This window comes from Trichosurus vulpecula, chromosome 3, assembly GCF_011100635.1.
Source record: "Trichosurus vulpecula isolate mTriVul1 chromosome 3, mTriVul1.pri, whole genome shotgun sequence".
NCBI lineage: Eukaryota > Metazoa > Chordata > Mammalia > Diprotodontia > Phalangeridae > Trichosurus > Trichosurus vulpecula.
This window is the reverse complement of record NC_050575.1, coordinates 159,563,176-159,582,410: the sequence shown is the minus strand read 5'-3', so window position 1 is coordinate 159,582,410 and position 19,235 is coordinate 159,563,176. Positions and strand designations below refer to the sequence as shown.

The 19,235-nt window shown below is 44.3% G+C and overlaps 1 protein-coding gene across 1 annotated transcript in view; it reads left to right on the top strand.

Moving 5' to 3' along the window:
• Positions 1-4,516, top strand: part of ZNF618 (zinc finger protein 618) — an 89,629-nt gene extending 85,113 nt beyond the window's left edge. Inside the window, exons 13-14 of the mRNA XM_036750839.1 lie at positions 2,243-2,344; positions 2,938-4,516. Coding sequence (XP_036606734.1) covers positions 2,243-2,344; positions 2,938-4,451 — 1,616 coding nt within the window. The 3' untranslated portion in view covers positions 4,452-4,516. The remainder of the gene's footprint in view (positions 1-2,242; positions 2,345-2,937) is intronic.
• Positions 4,517-19,235: the final 14,719 nt, after the last annotated feature.

Sequence of the window (19,235 nt, the reverse complement as noted above, 5' to 3'; positions counted from 1 at the left end):
CCCGGAGGTGTTGTTTAGGACAGGGTTGTGGAAGGCCTTGAATAGTCCTGACATGAGAGCTCTGCCCTGCTGTGAGTAACCCTGTGTGACTGGGGGCAACTCACACCGCCCTCTGTGGGTCTCAGCCTCCTAACTGTAAAGGAAGGGGCTGGTTCTAGATAACCTGTAAGGTTCCTACCAGCTTGCCCTGAACCGGGATTAAATAGTGGGCAGCTTGGTGCTGTAGAGGACAGTGTTGGATTTGGATTCTGGATGTCTTGAATTCAAATCCTGCCTCAGACATTTACTAGTTGTTTCCCCCACTAGTCTGAGTTTCTTGAAAGCACGGACGGTTTTCTTGCCTTTCGTTGTATCTCTGGCACCGAACACAATGCCTGGCACACAGTGACAGCTTATTGACTTGTATGAACCTGCCAAGCCACTCAACCTATCTCAGCCTTAATTTTCTGATCAGTTAAATGGGGATGCTAATTGCACCAAAGTCGCAGGGTTGTTGTAAGGATCAAATGAGATGATATGTGTACAGCACTTTGTATGCCTTAGAGCGCAATGACTATTGGCTATTATTGTTATTTACAATTATTATTAGCGTTATGTTTCTCTTCCTGGTTAGGTTCCTCTTCTCTTGAGAATAATGAAATCCTCGGAACTTCAGGTTCCTGACAGAAGAGATGTCTGCCCTCCAGCCCTGCCTTTAGTGACTTCTGGAGGCTAAACCATAATTAGGGAAGATTATAGGTGCATCCTCATCCCCAAACAGCAACACAATGGAGAGAAGCAATTAAAATGCAAATTGGTGCCTGAGTTTCTGAGCTAGAACAGCAAAATACAAAGAGGGGGGAATTTATTCTGTAATTATACAGTACAATATACAGCTCTGACTTCCTTTAGACTGCTTTGTTCAGGTCTGGTGCTACTGCATAAAGCCTTCCCGGCAATCCAGTGCACAGGAATAAAAGGGACAGCTAGGCTGAACCAGGATTAAAGGTTTGGCGCCATTGAGTGAATTTGAAGAGCCATGATCTGTGCAGTTCACAGCCTGCCTGATAAGGAGGATCAAGCCCAAATACACAAATCTCATTAACTTGGTATTGAATCACAGAGGCTAATTCCCCCTAATAAACTACCTTCTCAGTTTCCTAGCTGGAAACCTTCTGCTCTCGCCCTGCCCTACCATGGACAGTGGCGGGGGGTGCTCATGGTCATGACTCATAGAGTGCCAGAGCTGGAAGGGGCCCATGGAACATAGACTGTCAGAGCTGGAAGGGATCCTGAGATGACCCCTAGAAGGCACTTCCAGGCTCTCTAGTGCAACTCTTTCATGAGGAAACTGAAGCCTGGGAAGTCTAAGTGATTTGCACAAGTTTCGAACCCAGGTCTTCTGATTCCAGAGCCAGGGAATTTTCTACTGTGCTATGGGGGAAAAAAAACTTAAAATATTGAATGACAGTGGGAAGGATTCTGAACATAGATCGATAGAGTTGGTTGGGGTCGGAGGATATAAAATGTCAGAGCTTCAAGGGACCTTCCTTGGTATGTCAAAGCCTAAAGGGCCTTTGGAACATGGAATGTCAAAGTTGGAAGGGGCCTTTGAAATAGAATACCAGAAATAGAAGGGCCCTTGGAACAGAGCACATTAGACCCAGGAGGGCTGTTGGAACACAATGTCAGCTGGAAGGGACCTTAGAATTCAGAATATCACAGCAAGGAAGGGCCTTAAAACACCATGTCAGAGCTAGAAGAGACCTTAGAACACAGGAGGTCAGAGCTAGAAGAGACCTTAGGACATGGGAGGTCAGAGCTAGAAGAGACATTAGAACATGGGAGGTCAGAGCTAGAAGAGACCTTAGAACACAGGATTTCAGAGGACTAACTTGAGGCCTAGAGGCAGGGAAATGACTTTCCCAGGGTCACATAGTGAGTTGTCAATGGAGCTGGAGCTAGACTGATCAGGAAAGCATTTAGGAAAAGCTACCAGGGAGGGGCCAGGAGTCAGCTTTATAGTGTTTCTCTCTGCCAGTGGATTCTGGCCATCACTTTAATTGGGGGAGAAACTACACACACCCATACGCATAAACTCATGGTTTAAGTCATGAAGAAGACCCATTTTCCTAATGGGGTTTTTAAGAGACTGCCTTGGTGGTGTTGACTTGCCCAGGGAGCCTGCATCCTGGCAGGGGCGTAGCTTGAAAGCATCCTCCTGAGCCAGGGCTCAGTCATCACCCTCTTTTGTGTCTTACAGCTGACAACGAGAACAACATCGCCTTCAACCAGCCCCGGTCACCTCCAGCCGTTGTGGAAGAGAAGTGGAAACCACAGTCCCAAAGGAACAGCACCAACAACAGTACGTTGTGAAGGGTTGTGAGGGGGCCTTCCTGCTCAGGATCCTCCTGCCTTCTGCCTTCTCATGGGCTGGCTCCATGCCGCTGCCCTCTACCAGCACCCTGGACAGCTCCCTAGTGCTCTGATGACTTCTCCCAGCTGTTTCACCTCTAGGCCACTGGCTTCCCGTAGGACAGAGGAGAAATGATGACCAAGCCAAGGCCTATTGAAGCCAATAGGCTTGGACCCAGACTCAGGAAGATCTGAGTTCAAATCCAGCTTCAGACATTTACTATCTGGGTGATGATTCTGGGCAAGCCACTTGCCCTCTGTCAGCCTCCATTTCCTCATCTGGGGATAGGGATCATGGGGATCATGATAGCACCTCCCCCTCAAGGTTGTCATGAGGATCAAATGAGGTAACATTGGTAAAAGCACTTAGCACAGTGCCTGGCACACAGTAGGTGCTATATAAATATTTGCTGTTGTTGCGGTTGTTGTCACGTGTAGGAAAAAGAAAAGCAGCTTCAGTTTTTCCCAGAATGATAAGCAAAATCCCAGAGTCCTTTGCTAGGAGTAATCACTCTCTGCTTTGTCCCCCCTCCATCTCTGTAGCATCGGTGAGCAGTTCAGCACCCAACAGCACCATCCCAGAGAAGGAGCGGCAGAACATCGCAGAGCGGCTGTTACGCGTAATGTGCGCAGACTTGGGCACGCTGAGTGTGGTAAGCGGGAAGGAGTTCCTCAAACTGGCACAGACCCTGGTGGACAGCGGTGCCCGCTACGGCGCCTTCTCGGTTACCGAGATCCTCGGCAACTTCAACACTCTGGCCTTGAAACACTTGCCTCGGATGTACAATCAGGTGAAGGTGAAGGTCACCTGTGCCCTGGGCAGCAATGCCTGCCTGGGCATTGGCGTGACCTGCCACTCTCAGAGCATCGGCCCCGACTCCTGCTACATCCTGACGGCCTACCAGGCTGAGGGCAACCACATCAAGAGCTACGTCTTGGGCATCAAGGGTGTGGACATCCGGGACAGTGGCGACTTCATCCACCACTGGGTCCAGAACGTGCTGTCCGAGTTTGTGATGTCTGAAATCAGGACAGTCTACGTGACAGACTGCAGGGTGAATTCATCTGCCTTCTCCAAGGCTGGCATGTGCCTTCGCTGCTCAGCCTGTGCCTTGAACTCAGTGGTGCAGAGCGTGTTGAACAAGCGGACGCTGCAGGCCCGCAACATGCACGAGGTTATTGAGCTGCTGAATGTCTGTGAAGACCTGGCGGGCTCCACAGGCCTCTCGAAGGAGACCTTCGGCTCCCTGGAGGAGACCTCTCCCCCACCCTGCTGGAACTCGGTGACAGACTCTCTGCTGCTGGTGCACGAGCGCTACGAACAGATCTGCGAGTTCTACAGCCGTGCCAAAAAGATGAACCTCATCCAGAACCTGAACAAGCACCTCCTGAGCAACCTGGCCGCCATCTTGGCCCCCGTGAAGCAGGCGGTGATCGAGCTGAGCCATGAGAGCCGGCCCACCCTGCAGCTGGTGTTGCCCACCTACGTCAAGCTGGAGAAGCTCTTCACGTCCAAGGCCAATGACGCCGGGGTCGTCAGCAAGCTCTGCCACCTCTTTCTGGAGGCCCTGAAGGAAAACTTCAAGGTGCATTCAGCCCACAAAGTTGCCATGATCCTGGACCCCCAGCAGAAGCTGCGACCCGTCCCACCCTACCAGCACGAGGAGATCATCGGCAAAGTGTGTGAGCTCATCAATGAGGTGAAGGAGTCTTGGACTGAGGAAGCGGACTTTGAGCCTTCCACCAAGAAGCCACGGGCCACCAGCGAAGCCGCCACAGCTCAGGAAGACGACCGGTTTGGGAAAAACGAAGTTTATGATTATTTGCAGGAACCTCTCTTCCAGTCCACTCCTGACCTCTTTCAGTACTGGTCTTGTGTTACCCAAAAGCATACAAAACTGGCCAAACTGGCCTTTTGGCTCCTCGCGGTGCCCGCCGTAGGGGCCAGGAGTGAGTGTGTAAATATGTGTGAGCAAGCACTTCTCATTAAAAGGAGACGACTTCTTAGTCCCGAAGACATGAACAAACTCATGTTTTTGAAGTCCAACATGCTTTAAAACTGTCTTTTAGTTTAAAATAATAATTAATTATAATAATAACTATAAAACACTGTCGCAATCAAAGAAAAGGAATTTAAGTTCTAAACACTGTGGACCTCATTCTAAATGCCCCTGGAAACTTAAGTGCTTTTTCTATGTGTATATACATAAGTGTGTGTACAGACACACGCATGTGTATGTACATATGTACGCATACCTATGGATAAATACACATACATTGTGTATGTGGGTAGGTGGTTCCTTGGGTCTGTTTATACAGGCAAAGAAACCACATACATGCATACACATAAAGGCCCCAGTGCTCATGGACGTGTACCTGTGTGTACATGTTGTATTAAGTGGGGTATGTGAGGAAAGATGAGTGTATGTGAGAGAGGGAGTACTTTACCAGGAAAATGCTTCTTGTCTCCATCAGGGGTTTTTTTTTAACAGACTTTCCATGTTTTCAGGTGTGCAGACCAGTAGGAGGCTGACGTAAAGTCTTCAGGCAGCTGAGATCTAAAAGTGACTTGAAGTTTCTTTGATTTCTCCTCCCTTCCCCCTCCATCCTACTCTCCTTTCCTCCCGCTCCCTTCCCCTCTCCCCTTCAGGGCTGTCTTGCCATGGATATTTGTATCTGCATTAAGTGGACAATATCTGCACTGGACTTTGCTTCTCCAATTACCTTGTATATTTTCAGGGCATTGATCAGCCGCCTTCCTAACATCTGCCACATGTTATAAAGGCAGCTGCATTCTAGAAACACACCTCTCAGATCAGGAAAGGAGACATATGGAAACAAATAGGACTTTGTGCTTTTTAAAATATGAGATGGAGAAGAAAAATTTTCAGAAAAGTAGTTACTCTAGTAAACTGTCTCCACACCTTAGTTTTTTGAGTTTTTTTTAAACATTTTAGTGGGTTTTAACCTTTTTTTTTAATTTTTAAAATTTGATTTAGAACCCTCTAGGAGGCACTGAATGTCTGTAACTTATGTTTATGGTTTTTTTAAAAAAATCTTTTCCCTTCCTCCCTCCCCTTTGCCTTTCCTCCCCAAGTCACACTGTAAACTAGCTCATCTCAGTGGTGTAACCAACATCCTAACATTTCTCTTAAGGCTTCCCTGTATAGACCGGAACTCCAAAGGATGTATTCCTTCCGAAGGCATGGGGGCAAGTGGGTCGGGGTGGGGGGTTGGGGCATAACCATGCAGAGGATTCCATGATTTCACAAGCATAGCATCGCATCTGGTGGAAGCATGTGGCTTAGGATATCTTCTGAATGTAAGTGAAAAGAATATACCCTCCTAGTTTGTTTTGCCTCATTTGTCTCTAGTACCAGGAATGTCTAACTGAAATACCTATAGTGCATTACACTACTCATCACATCACTGAATTACTCTAGCTCATTAGAGGCTTGTGAGTTGATCAGAATTCATGTCCAGTGGCATGTCAGACCCACAGCTTCCCCCCTCATCTAGCCCTTGGCCCTGCTACACAAAACCCTCAGAGCAGGGGGTGCAAGTTGGTCAGCCCCTAATGTTTGACTCAGAATCCTATTCCTACAAGGCAATAGGGCTGGGTACCTTGTGGGCCTCTGCAGACTTCATGCCAAAGTCCAATGTCAGGGGTTTTCGCCTTCATCAGTGTATTTAAGCTGAGCCTGACTTGACTACATCGTTTTGGGGGCCCCTCCCAGTTGTGAAATTTTTATTTCCCTTCTCTACACAGAGATTTGAGGTCTATGGACTCAGCAACTGGCAGTGACCATCTGGGCCGATCCTAAAGATGCCGGCTCTCTACTTGGTACCCTTTTACTCACTGGATAGAGATGGGCTAGGAAGGCTAAGAACTCTGTCTTTCGAGGCTTATGTACTGTATGGTCTTTGACCTGCATAGTTAAGGAAACCCTGTTGAGGTATAGCCATCCTCGGGTGATCCCTATTATGGGAAAAGAGTTGAGGCTGTTGGCCCTCTCAGAAGGTGACCCCAGGTGGTTTCCTGTATCATTTGCCTTGTTTGTAAAGACAAGTTCTGACATCTTAGGTAAGGAATAAGTCATCAGTAACTTATGCATTACCCCATTTTACCATGAATACCTCCACAATCAAAGGCCTCATGCCATGAGGAGGGAAAGTAGAATTCCCATTTTCTTCTCATGTTTTTAATTGGCCTGTGAGCATTTCTTGGATTCCCCTCCTTCCAAACATTCTCTTGTGCCAGCAGGAGGGGTGAGGTTGGTTGAAACTTTGTGAGGTCCTGAGAACCCCAGGCCCAGATCATGCTCTTTAGGGGGAGAAAGGATCACTTTGATTTACAGCCTCTGTCATTGGAACCTCCCCTAATCCTCCCATCTAGGGCATTTAAAGGGGAATGTCATCCAGGTAGTTGGTGGTTTGTGCGTTTGAGTTGATTGTATCATTTTGTTAAAAGGAGAGCATGATCTTGTATATCCCTTGTCTGCTGCACCCAGGGAAGTGAACTTTGCATATGGTTCTCGGACACGTTTGTGGCGCCTACCACTCTGAAGCTTAGAGACCATACTGCAGTGAAAATGTTGATTTTGAAATTCAAAGTAAACAACCAGTCTTGCCTCATTGTTGTCTCATCCCCTGCTTTCCGCAACCTCCCCACCCCAACCAGGAATTGGACTGGACTAGAGAAGAGCGCTCCCCTCTCATTCTTGAGATGAATTCAGTGAATTCCACTCTGTATTGTTTTTCTTCCTTGGGAAGGTTGCTGCTTGTTGTGAACTAACTGTCTTAGTCTCCAAAGGGCTGTGAAAGGGGAACAATTCATTGGTGGGGTTTGGTGAGGGTTTCTCTCTTCCTTCCTCTGCTTCCCCAGAAATTGGCACTGGGAACTGGAGAGACCTTGACAAAGTCTCTTGGCTAGAGTTCTCGTACAAGTCAAGTGGCATTACAACAAATTACATGGCACAGCCAGAAAATAGCCATGGCCTGGCCAATCCCCACCCCCCATCCCTATCTTAGTCTCAGCAATATTCAGTTGTTCCAAATTTTCACACAGCCAAAGAATTTGGACAACTCCTTCGGCATTTGGTCACTAGCATGGCATTTGACCTTTCATACGCTCTACATAGAGTTTTGTGATCTTGGGGATCGATGAGATATCTGTCATTTTGACCATAGGGCTTGAAGGACAGACGCATGGGTGGAGTTGTTCTCAGGTCCTCCAGAGAATGGAGCCTGTGGTTTGAAATGGACAGTTCTTACAGAACCACTAAATCTCCAGGACAAAAATGTTCTGTGCCCACTTTGTTTTGTAGAGATATAGAACTCCCAGGTGGGGGGGACAGTGATCCAGCATTTCCATCCCCACACCCCCTTTTTCTCTCTTTCCCAGCAAGGTTGCTCTTGGTATCTCTTTCCACCATCCAGGAGTTTACCACCTGTGAAGCAACATCTGAAACATTATCACTGTCAGCTCTTCTGTCCTGAGAGACCCTCAGATCCAGTACAGACCCAATTTATAAGGCACCCAAATGAGAGGAACCCAGGTCTCTGTGGTATTCTTCATCTCTCATGTTCAGATCAGTTACTGGTGAGACAGAGAAAGCACATGGGCTCCCAAGAACAGAGACAGGAGGTCCACGGTGACTAGCCACATTTGAAGACGAGGTTTTTCCATCAGAGGAGAACCAGAGGATGTTTCTTTTTGCCATCCAGGCTTTTGCTTCTGTTCTCTCTTTCAGAAGTACTCTGCCCACTCATCCTGTTACCATCCTAGTCAGCTGTGGGTGTTACTCCTCTGGTGGGGCAAGCCAGTGTCCACCAGGGAGAGCCAGATGCCCTTCTTCATTGTGAAGGAGAAGACTCAGAGGCTCCTGCCTTAGCCCAATGTTAACTCCTGCCCTGAAAGTTAGAAGACTTGTGTCAGGCACCTTTAGGAAGGAAAACAAGCAGCTACAGGGAATACCTTCAGCAATGAAACTAAACCCCTCTGTCTGTTTTTGTGAGTTGTCATTATTCCCTTACCCTTTTACCTCGGGAATTTTGGCTTGTTCAGCCAAATCAACTGTCCCTTTAAGTGACTCAAGGAGCCCTTGTGGAAAGGGATTGGGGGAGGGGACTCAGATCAGGGGAAGATAGGTGATCGTTGCATCACTGCTCAGTGGCAGATGCTAGCTTAAAGGGTAAAAAGAAGGCATTAGATCCCAGTCTCCTGAGAGGGCGTGTCTTCTGGGAGCCAGAGAACTGAGTCCAGCCATAAACATCCCTGGGTTCCGTCTCCAGGGCACAGCCTTAGAAGAAAGAAGAATATGATGGCACCTTCATAGCTCTGAGCCTAGGAAAGCAGGCACCTGCAGAGAAATACAAGAAGCACATTGTCTCTGAACCTCAGTGTACCTGACAAGCCGAGGAGACAAAAGGAGCAGTATGTGAAAAGTCCTAGAGGTGTCAGATATGACTAAAGGCAAGCAGGAGTTGGCTCCTGCCAGTGGGAGCACCAAAGACAGTTGGGAAAACTTGATGAGAGGTATTGCTCAATGGAAAGATGGATTTTCTAAGGAAATGGCCATAACTCAAAGCATCTTAACTGCTCCTTCAGTTGCTGTTGCTTTGAACCCAGCTAGACAGAACCCTTCCCCTCTCCGCCCCCCCCCCCAATAATTAGGCTGTGATTTTAATATTTGTTTTTGTCTCAAATGGCTGCTATGTTCTCATCTCTGGGGAAATTTCTGAAGAATGAGATTTAACGGTTTGAGGAGAATCTCCTACCTGTATATGAGGTCAGGAGCTGGCTGCTAGATCCTCCCCACCCCCACTGTCCCCCATTGCCTGGGAATCAAAAACAAGGATTTTTTTTTCCTGCAACCTTGACTATTGCCGCCCCAGAGGAGCCCCAAGCCAACCCCATGTCTTGAAAGAAACATGGGTCATTAAGAATGAGGAAGTCTAAGTTAGCTGGTCCTCCCTCCCTCTGCTCAATCCCTCATCCATCACTGTGGCACTTCTTTTGCTAGGCCAGGTATGGTAAACCAATGATTTAGCATTTTTGTCCTGGAGTCTCCTTCCCCCTAATTTTATTGTTTTTAGGGTTTTGTTTGGGTTTGGATTTGGGGGTTTGGAGATGGTTGGGTTTTTTTGTTTTGTTTTTCCTTTTTTGTTTGTTGTTTTTGTTTTCAGAACTATTACTGTTGAACCCTGGATTCAACAGGAGGAGCTCTAGGCTTGCCCTGAGGCACAGGGCTCACTCATACTTGTTAAAGGTGTAAAATTGTGGTCTAGACAGCTGCATGAAGATAGTTACTGTTCTTTTCCCTCGGTCATAATGAAAAACCCAAGTTGTGTTAATGCCACATCTGTGTTATTGGAGGAAGATATGATTGGTTTGCCATTGGGTATTCACATCACTGTTCAAGAGTGGGTCCCCTGCCCACTCATCCACCAGGGATCCCAACCCACCCATCCAAGGGACATAGGACAGATCATGTCCTAATGGGCAACTTATTTTTTTATAACCAAAGTTCCTTAAATGGGGCATGGCCTAGCCTCGTGTTCAACCTCAGGGGTCCCAGATTCCTTTGGTGCTTTCTGAAATCCAAGCTGGTTGGTAATCAACAAGGAGAAAGACCAGCTGTACTGGGGGTTGGGGAGGAGAAGGGCGAGAGGGACAAGCAGAAGGAGAGGCAAGGGACCTTTCTCTTGGACTTCCTCCCTCCATGGGAGCCAAGGTCATTCCCTAAGAGGGAAACTTAAGAGAATTGGTGCAAAGAGAAGGCTGGGGGAAACCCACTGACCCTTGGGGTGGGAAAGTCGAGGTGCAAACCCACTTGGACAAATGTCAGGAAACCCTTTTATATAATAACCCAAGTAAAACTATTTTTGGAAAAGTCTGTCTTTTGTTGCTGTCACTTGTTGGTGTTCCTACCCCCATGACCCACGTCGGAGTTGAATTATGAGTCATTCACATCAGGTCAAGACCATGACCAGCTGTTCTCCCTCTCTCTCCTGCCCCCTTCCCTCAGTAACTGTGGGTATCCACCTTCCTTTCTCTTTCTGTAGATAACAGACGTTCTAGGCAATACCACAGACGCACCTGAGTGTGCGTCTCTTTCTCTGTGAGTGTAAGAAACTCAAGTCATCTTTAAAAAAAAAGAAAGAAAAAGAAAAAAAAGAGAAAATACAAAAAATACAAAAAAACAAAAAACAAAAATATCTTTTTTAGGCCAGAGTTTTCTACAGGTATTAATGAATATTTTTCTTAATCCTTATAAGTTTTATGTGTTTAATATTTCTTAATACCGGTAGCATTAATTTATACTTTTGTAGCAACACAATATTTTTATAAACAGCCAATGCTTGGCTATGTCTTCATGAGGGGAATGCGCAGGGCAGCCTGCGGGGGCCCTGTGTACCGTGTACTGTATTTAAAAAAATAAAAATAAAAGGTTACCTAATGTCACACTTGCTGTGTTAATAAACAAAAGAAATTGTTTGAAGTCTCCTGTATTGTTGGTGTGGATCAAGTGACTCTCTAGAGAGCCAAATTGCACGATTGAGTTCCCAGTTCTCATTGTGATATTAAAACGCTTGGGGCCAGCTCAAGGGTTTAGGGTTTTTCTGTTTGTTTGTTGGGTTTTCGTTTTTTGTTTTTCTTTCGGTTTATTGTTTGTTTCGTTTTGTTCTCCTTAAACGTTACGGTTCTGTTTTCCCTTTTTGCAGCCAAAACCGTTTAGTGCTGTTTGAAACATAGACTGATGTCAGATGGAGGGGGAGGGGGGAAGATTTTTAGGAAAAAAAGAAGAAAGAAAAGGAAAAAAAAAGGAAATTGAGCCGTGTCAATGTTGCTGTTTTTTACCAGTCTGTTGCTGTCGGAAAGCGGGGCATTTCCAATGAGAAAAGGAGCAGTTCCCATTTCCGTTCTTTATCTGTAAGCCAAAAGCCCTTGTCCAGAATTCAGTGACCCTGCTTTGAGATGGGTCTCAAGCGTTCCTACAAGTTTCTTTTCCATGTCCAGTGGCTGATGCCAACATGGAAAGACATACTGTAACTGTTAGAAAGGATCAGTTGCTTAATGATTTTCATGTCAGTGTTGTATTTATGGTTTTACAATAAAACAACCTTTAGGAAAATGGCTGCATCTGGTGCTGTGGTTTGTTTTTTAAATGGCAGTGATGGTGTCAGGTGTGGGAGACATTGATGAGATGGAGTACATCCGGAGGAAGGAAGCCAGGACAATGAGGGCAGACTGCAAACTCTAGCATACAAAAAAGACACGAAGGACCTAGGAATGTTCTCTCTGGAGAAGAGAATTCTCCTGTAGTTGATCTATGACTCCTTACTGTGGATGAGGTATGGTGTGCCAAGTCCCAGCCATTCTTCATTTATACATAGGTAGTGTATAGCAGAACATAGATTCAAACCTGAGTCCTCTGACTCCAAATCCACTATGCTTTCCCCTTCACCACACCATACTCCCAGCACATTTCACAGATGAGGAAACTGATGTCCACAAAGGTTAAGTGCCTTGCCCAGTAGATCTAAGGAATATGATTTCAGGAAGAATTTTCTGATAGCTGGGCGTGGTGGCATGTGCCTGTTAATTCCTGCTCCCGGGAAGGCAAAGGCCCTGAGCTCAAGAGTTCTGAGCTGAGTGGACTAAGCCAATTGGGTATTTATATTTTCAACATTAATATGGGGGCCCCAAAGTGGGTGGGAGGAGGTCACCTAGGGAGAGGAAAATAGGAAGAGGTCAAAACTCCTGTGCTGAGAAAGAAAGAGTTCTAGGTATCAGAAAACTCCTTCCTTCCTTCTGATCCTTGCAGGATTCTTGGGAATGGCTAGTGGCCCCTGTTTCTATCTGATGACCCCAAGCTTCAGAATTGAGGGCCTGACTTCTTGGTGCTAAGCAGCCTAGATGGGAGGTGAGGGTTCCCCGTGGAGAAGAAAGAAGTCTTGCTATAGTTTGTAGACTGCAGATTGGCCAGGTTTTCTCTTTGTCATAGAAGTAAGTGTCAGGAGCATATCCATATTTTCTTCTTTTGTCCTCCGCTCCCCAGATGTGTTTATTCAGATGAAATCGGTCTAAAATTCACTTCAGAGTGTTGGGCAACAATAGTTCCTATCTGCAGGACTCTTCGGTTTTCTAAGTACTTAGGATCACTTAGGACTTCAGAGGCCTCTAGTTCAATCTCTTTATTTTACAGATGAAGAAAAGAGCCCACCAAGGAAGGGAAGTGACCTGCCCAAGGTCACAACTGGTAAGGGCAGCTTAGTGGCACAGTGGATAGAGCACTGGGCTTGGAGTCAAGGAGACCTGAGTTCAAATCCAGTCTCAGATACTAGCTGTGTGACCCTGTACTAGTCACTTAGCTCTGTATGCCTCAGTTTCTTCATCTGTAAAATGAGCTGGAGAAGGAAATGGCAAAACCCCAAATGGGGTCACAAAGTCAGACAGACACAACTGAAAAACAACACAACTGTTTCCAGTAGCCAGAGCTTGGATGTGGGTCCTGTGATGGGCTTCTGCCCTTTCATAGCCCTGTGAGATGCTAATATAAGTACCATACTTATTGTTCAGATGAGACAGAGAAGTGAGCTAATTTTCCCTGGTCACATAGCTAGCAAGTGTCCGAGCTGGGGCTCAGTTGTGTTTCCTGACTTGAGTCCAGTGCCTTTTTTTACCCTGTTCCTCAGGGAGCACCAAGGCGGGGTTTGGGAGTGAAATGCAGCGCCTTTCCAAGTGGGCCAGCTTCAAGCCCTCCTGAAGGGGGCTGGGGAGTTAGTGGCATATGAGATGAGATAGAACTGGAAGGGACTGCAGAGGATGTGTACTTGAGCTTCCCTCCTCATCTCACAGACTAGACTAGGGCCCAGGAAAGAGAACTGATCACAGGAGCAGTAATCATCAGAACTGGGACTTGAACCCAGAGTCTCTGATGCCAAAGCTTTTCATTCATACTATTTTCATTTTCATTCATCTCTTTCCACTGAACCAGCCTCTGAGGCATTGGGGCAGGAGTAGGGGTGGGGGGAAGAATCAGCTGGCCAAACCCTTGTGTTCTTCACCTGTTTGCTTCCAAAGATATCAGGAGACTGATTAGGCCATCAGCAGCCTGAGATAAGGGATAATTGACTTCAGGCAGAATAGAGGGAGGGCTACCCTTGCCCTCATCGCCTCAACAGCCTGGATTTGAAGTTAGAGGATCTAGGTTCAAGTCCTGGCTTTGCCCTTGACCATCTGTTTGACCTTGCTAAACCCTCCAAGCTTGTCTCCTCATCTGTAGCACATATAAAGGGAGCATGGCCAACAACTCACTTGTGCTGGTAGCTTGGAATGGGAGGGGTTGCTGGAAAGGGGTGTCTTAACGGTCACTACCACTGTTTACAAGGGTAACCCTGGTGTGGGAAAGATATAATTTTACTACTTACTACTGTAGCTCCTGAGCCTCCATTGGTGTGCTTCCCATTAACAGAAACCCAGCCACAATGACACTTAAGTTTTAAAAATGAAATATTTACTAAATAGCAAGGCAAAGGCAAAAATAGTTATTACATCTCTGAAGTAAAAATTGGGAACAGTCATAAAATGTTTAGTCAGTAGAAGGCAAAAGGGCAGGTAAGTGGCACTTTGGACAGAGTATCAGGCCTGGAACCAGATGTGACCCTTTGCAAGTTACAACGCCATTTGCCTCAGATTCCTCATCTGTAAAATGAGCTAGAGAAGGAAATGGCAAAGCACTCTAGTATCTTTGCCAAGAAAAACCCAAATGGGGTCACAAAGAGTCAGACACAACTGTAAAACAACTGAACAAAAAGAAGGCAAAAGCAAAAGTGATTGAAATAACACGACTAATATAGAAATCTGTATTGCATAATTACTGTTTCAGGGAAGGGAGAGGGGAGGGAGGAGAGAATTTGAAACTCAATATTTTAGAAAATGGATGTTAAAAATTGTTTTTACGTGTAATTGGGAAAAATAAAATATTAAAAAAAAGAATAATTGAAACATAGCATTCCACCAGTAAACCTGGATCACCCTCCCCACTAATGAACACTGTGTCTGTAGTGGGAAAAGTAAACACGTGCCCAGGGCCCTCCGCAACTCTGGATTGCAGGACTAGATGTCAGCAGTCTCTTTTAGAGAATAGTCTAACGGCTGCTCGTTTTCTGAGCCTCTTTGCCCTCTAGGTAGATGAAACCACTTCCCTGCTACTCAAGGATTGTTGAAGCTGTATTAAGCTCTTTTATTAAAGGATCAGCATTACAACCTTTCAGTGAACAGCAGCCCTAAGCCTGAGTTCTGAAGCTTCGAGGCCACTTCTTTGGCTGGGATGTGAACCAGTGACAAGCAGTTCCCTTAAGCTGGAGAACTACAAAGCTTCTAATATCTGCTCTTGGGACTCTCAGGGATTTTGCCCTCTCCAGTTGGGAAGTGATGTAGAGGTGCAATGCAATCAAGCCATGACAGGCTGACCTCCACCTAAGGTATAGAAGGCAATGTCTGGCCAGCCTTTGACTCAGAAACAGGATTCTGCTTTCTTCCAATCAGATCCCAGAGCATCCACAGGGCTTTTCTGTCTTCAGCTGTCAAGTCCTCAACAGTGCTAAAGAGCAGCTCTTTACCCAACAAGAGAATTCTGCTTCTTCTGGTAAAGTCCCAGCAGCTATAGATTCGGCCTAAAAATGCTGCTCTAATCTCCTGTTTTCTTTTCCACTCTGCTTCTTTCACAAGGAAGGGGGGACAGTCTCCCTGGTCACCTTTCTTCGGGCAGCTGTCCTGTCTTCTCATTCTTCTGATCTCTGGCTTCACATCTCTCTTCTCCTATGACTTCTAGTGCCTTAAACCAGGGCCTCTTACAAGAAGTGACCCATGTCTAACTGAGGCTGAAGAGCCCAAAGTCCACAATTCAGTTTTCATACAAACAATACTCATTTTTTTCCATAGTCCCAATCAGTTCTTTGATTTATAGGTTCTAAGATATAGCCTTCAAAACCCTGAAAAGAGTTATATGTACACAAGCTGATAGATAATAGTACCTTGTGGCCACGCCCATCTTCAGGGTGGATTTGAACTGCTTTCTAACAGGTCCTCTCAGTACCTATATTTGAGGGGCAGTCTTTCCCTCAGGTCCTCAGGTCCATCTCAAGCTGTTTATCTCACATGAATATCCTTTTTCTACCTCTTTCAGTGAATAACAATCAATATGTCTATATACTGAAGGGGCAGTACCTTACATCTAAAATTAAGGGATGAACTAGAAAATCACTACGGTGTCTTTCAGATGTGTGTAAATCTATGATCCTATCATCCTAAGCAGTCCTCATTACCTGGGAGAGGGTATGGTCTTCATGCTCTAGACAGGGCAGATTTGGACTTCTTAGAAGGACAATGTAGATAGCTGTCCCGATCCCATGTCCCAAACCTGAAATCCCCATCATTCCTCATTTCTTAAAAGTCTTCTTAAGGACCTTAACTGAGTGAAGGTGTGGTGTTACCTGGAGAGGGTTTAGCACATTAACTCATTGGCTCCAATTCTCACCTAACAGAGAGCAGAACCTTGAGATACAGGTATAAGGAACAAAGCATTGACCTGGGGGTTAGGAGGCCAGGGTTCTTTGCTTGACTGTCATTACCTTTGTGACATTGGATAAGTCACTTCTTTTGGAAATACTAATTTTGTCTTTTATAAAGAGAAGATGTTGGACAACACAGTCATTAACGTCTCTTCCAACTCAAACATTTGATGTTTGAACATTGTTTTAGGGCCCCTTCTTGTTCTGACATTCCATGCTCAAAGGTGCCTTCCGCCTCTGACTTTTGTTTTAGGCTCTTTCTGGTTCTGCTATTTGATGGCTTGAAGTCCCTTCCATAGTTTTCTATGCTTGCCACATCAGTGAGGATTTTATTTTATTTTATTTAAATTTTTTTTTTTTATTTTTAGTTTACAACACACGGTTCTACATAATTTTGAGATCCAGATTTTCTCCCCTCCCTCCCCCTCCCTCCCCAAGACGGCATGGAATCTCATATAACTACCATGTATAACTTCGCATTGAATTAATTTATACACTAGTCAAGTTGTGGAGAAGAATTATGACCAATGGAGTGAATCATGAGAAAGAAGAGACAGAACCAAAAAAAAAACACAAAAACCAAAGAGAAGAAAAAAGGCGAGCATGAAGTGCACCTCAATCTGCATTCAAACTTCACAGTTCTTTCTCTGGATGAAGATAGCATTCTCCATCGTGAGTCCCCTGGAGTTGTCCTTGTACCTTACGTTGCTGAGAAGAGCGAAGTATGTCAGAGTTGGTCCTCACAGAATCCATATATCTGTGGTTGTGTACAATGTTCTCCTGGCTCTGCTCCGCTCACTCAGCATTACATCGTGTAGGTTTTTCCAGATTGTTACGAAGTCCGTGTCATCCCCATTTCTTATGGCACAATAGTATTCCATTACCTTCATATACCACAGCTTGTTCAGCCATTCCCCAATTGATGGGCATCCCTTTGATTTCCATTTCTTGGCTACCACAAAAAGAGCCACTATAAATATCCTTGTACATATGGGTCCTTTTCCCGCTTGTGTGATTTCTTTGGGATACAACCCTAGAAGTGGTATTGCTGGGTCAAAGGGTATGAACATTTTTATAGCCCTTTGGGCATAGTTCCAAATTGCTCTCCAAAATGGCTGGATCAGCTCACAACTCCACCAGCAATGTAACAATGTTCCAATTTTGCCACATCCTCTCCAGCATTTGTCATCCTCCTGTTTTGTTATTTTAGCCAATCTGACAGGAGAGATGTGGTATCTGAGAGTTGTTTTGATTTGCATTTCTCTAATCAGTAGTGATCCAGAGCATTTTTTCATATGCCTATAGATAGCTTTAATTTCTTCCTCTGAAAACTGCCTGTTCATATCCTTTGACCATTTCTCAATTGGGGAATGGCTTGTATTGCTATATATTTGGCTCAGTTCCCTGTATATTTTAGAAATGAGGCCTTTATCAGAGAGACTAGTTGCAAAGATTTTCTCCCAATTTTCTGCTTCCCTCCTAATTCTTGTTGCATTGGCTTTTTTTGTACAGAAACCTTTCAATTTAACATAATCAAAATTATCTATTTTGCATTTTGTAATGCTCTCTATCTCTTGTTGGGTCATGAATTCTTTACTTTTCCATAAATCTGATAAGTAAACTATTCCTTGCTTTCCCAAATTACTTATAGTATCAGATTTTATTCCTAAATCATGAATCCATTTTGACTTTATTTTGGTATATGGTGTGAGATGTTGATCTATGCCCAGTTTCTGCCCTACCATTTTCCAATTTTCCCAACAGTTTTCGTGAAATAGTGAATTATTAGCCCAGAAGCTGGCCTCTTTGGGTTTATCAAAGAGTAGATTGCTAAACTTGTTGATTTCTCCTACTTGTGTATCTATCCTATTCCACTGATCCACACCCCTATTTCTTAACCAGTACCAGGCAGTTTTGATGACTGCTGCTCTGTAGTACAGTTTAATATCTGGTATGGCTAGGCCACCTTCTCTAGCATTTCTTTTCATTAATACCCTAGATATTCTAGACCTCTTGTTTGAGTCAAAACAGAGAAAGAAAATTATAGACCAATTTCTCTAATGAATATTGATGCAAAAATTTTAAATAAAATATTAGCAAAAAGATTGCAGCAACTCATCACGAGAATAATACACTATGACCAGGTAGGATTTATTTCAGGAATGCAAGGCTGGTTCAATATTAGTAAAACTATTAGCATAATTGACCATATCAACAACAAAACTAGCAGAAACCATATGATCATTTCAATAGACGCAGAAAAAGCCTTTGACAAAGTACAACACCCATTCCTATTAAAAACACTAGAAAGCATAGGAATAAGTGGAACCTTCCTTAAAATTATAAATAGCATCTACCTAAAACCATCGACAAGCATTATCTGTAACGGATATAAGCTAGATGCATTCCCAGTAAGATCAGGGGTAAAACAAGGATGTCCATTATCACCCCTATTATTCAATTTGGTACTAGAAACTTTAGCTGTAGCAATAAGAGGAGAAAAAGAAATTGAAGGAATTAGAATAGGAAAAGAAGAAACTAAATTATCACTTTTTGCAGATGATATGATGATTTATTTAGAGAACCCTAGAGAATCAAGTAAAAAACTACTTGAAATAATAAACAACTTTAGCAAAGTTGCAGGATATAAAATAAACCCACATAAATCCTCAGCATTCCTATACATTACTGACAAAGCCCAACAGCAAGAGATAGAAAGAGAAATTCCATTCAAAGTTACTATAGACACTATAAAATATTTGGGAGTCTATTTGCCAAGACAAACCCAGGGCCTATATGAACATAACTATGACACGCTTTTCACGTGAATAAAATCAGATCTAAATAAATGGAAAAATATCAGTTGCTCATGGTTAGGCTGAGCTAATATAATAAAAATGACAATTTTACCTAAATTAATCTATCTATTCAGTGCCATACCAATCGAACTACCAAAAAATTATTTTACTGAGCTGGACAAAACAGTGAGGATTTTATAAACAATATTGTTCAGAGAACTAGCTTAAAATCTCCTTTTTTTAAAAAAATTATTTTAAACTTAAATACACAATAAGAAAAGAAAAAGAAGCATAAACTTAAATACAAAAAAGGAAAAAAGCATTGTCATGTGCACAGCAAAACATAAGAGAGGATTCAAAATATATGGCAGTAAATTTCCATTCCAAGAAAGCCTATATAATAAATACTACCCATTGTGTTCTGAGCTGTCCATCTTTTTTTTTTACTTCCTTGTAAGTTTT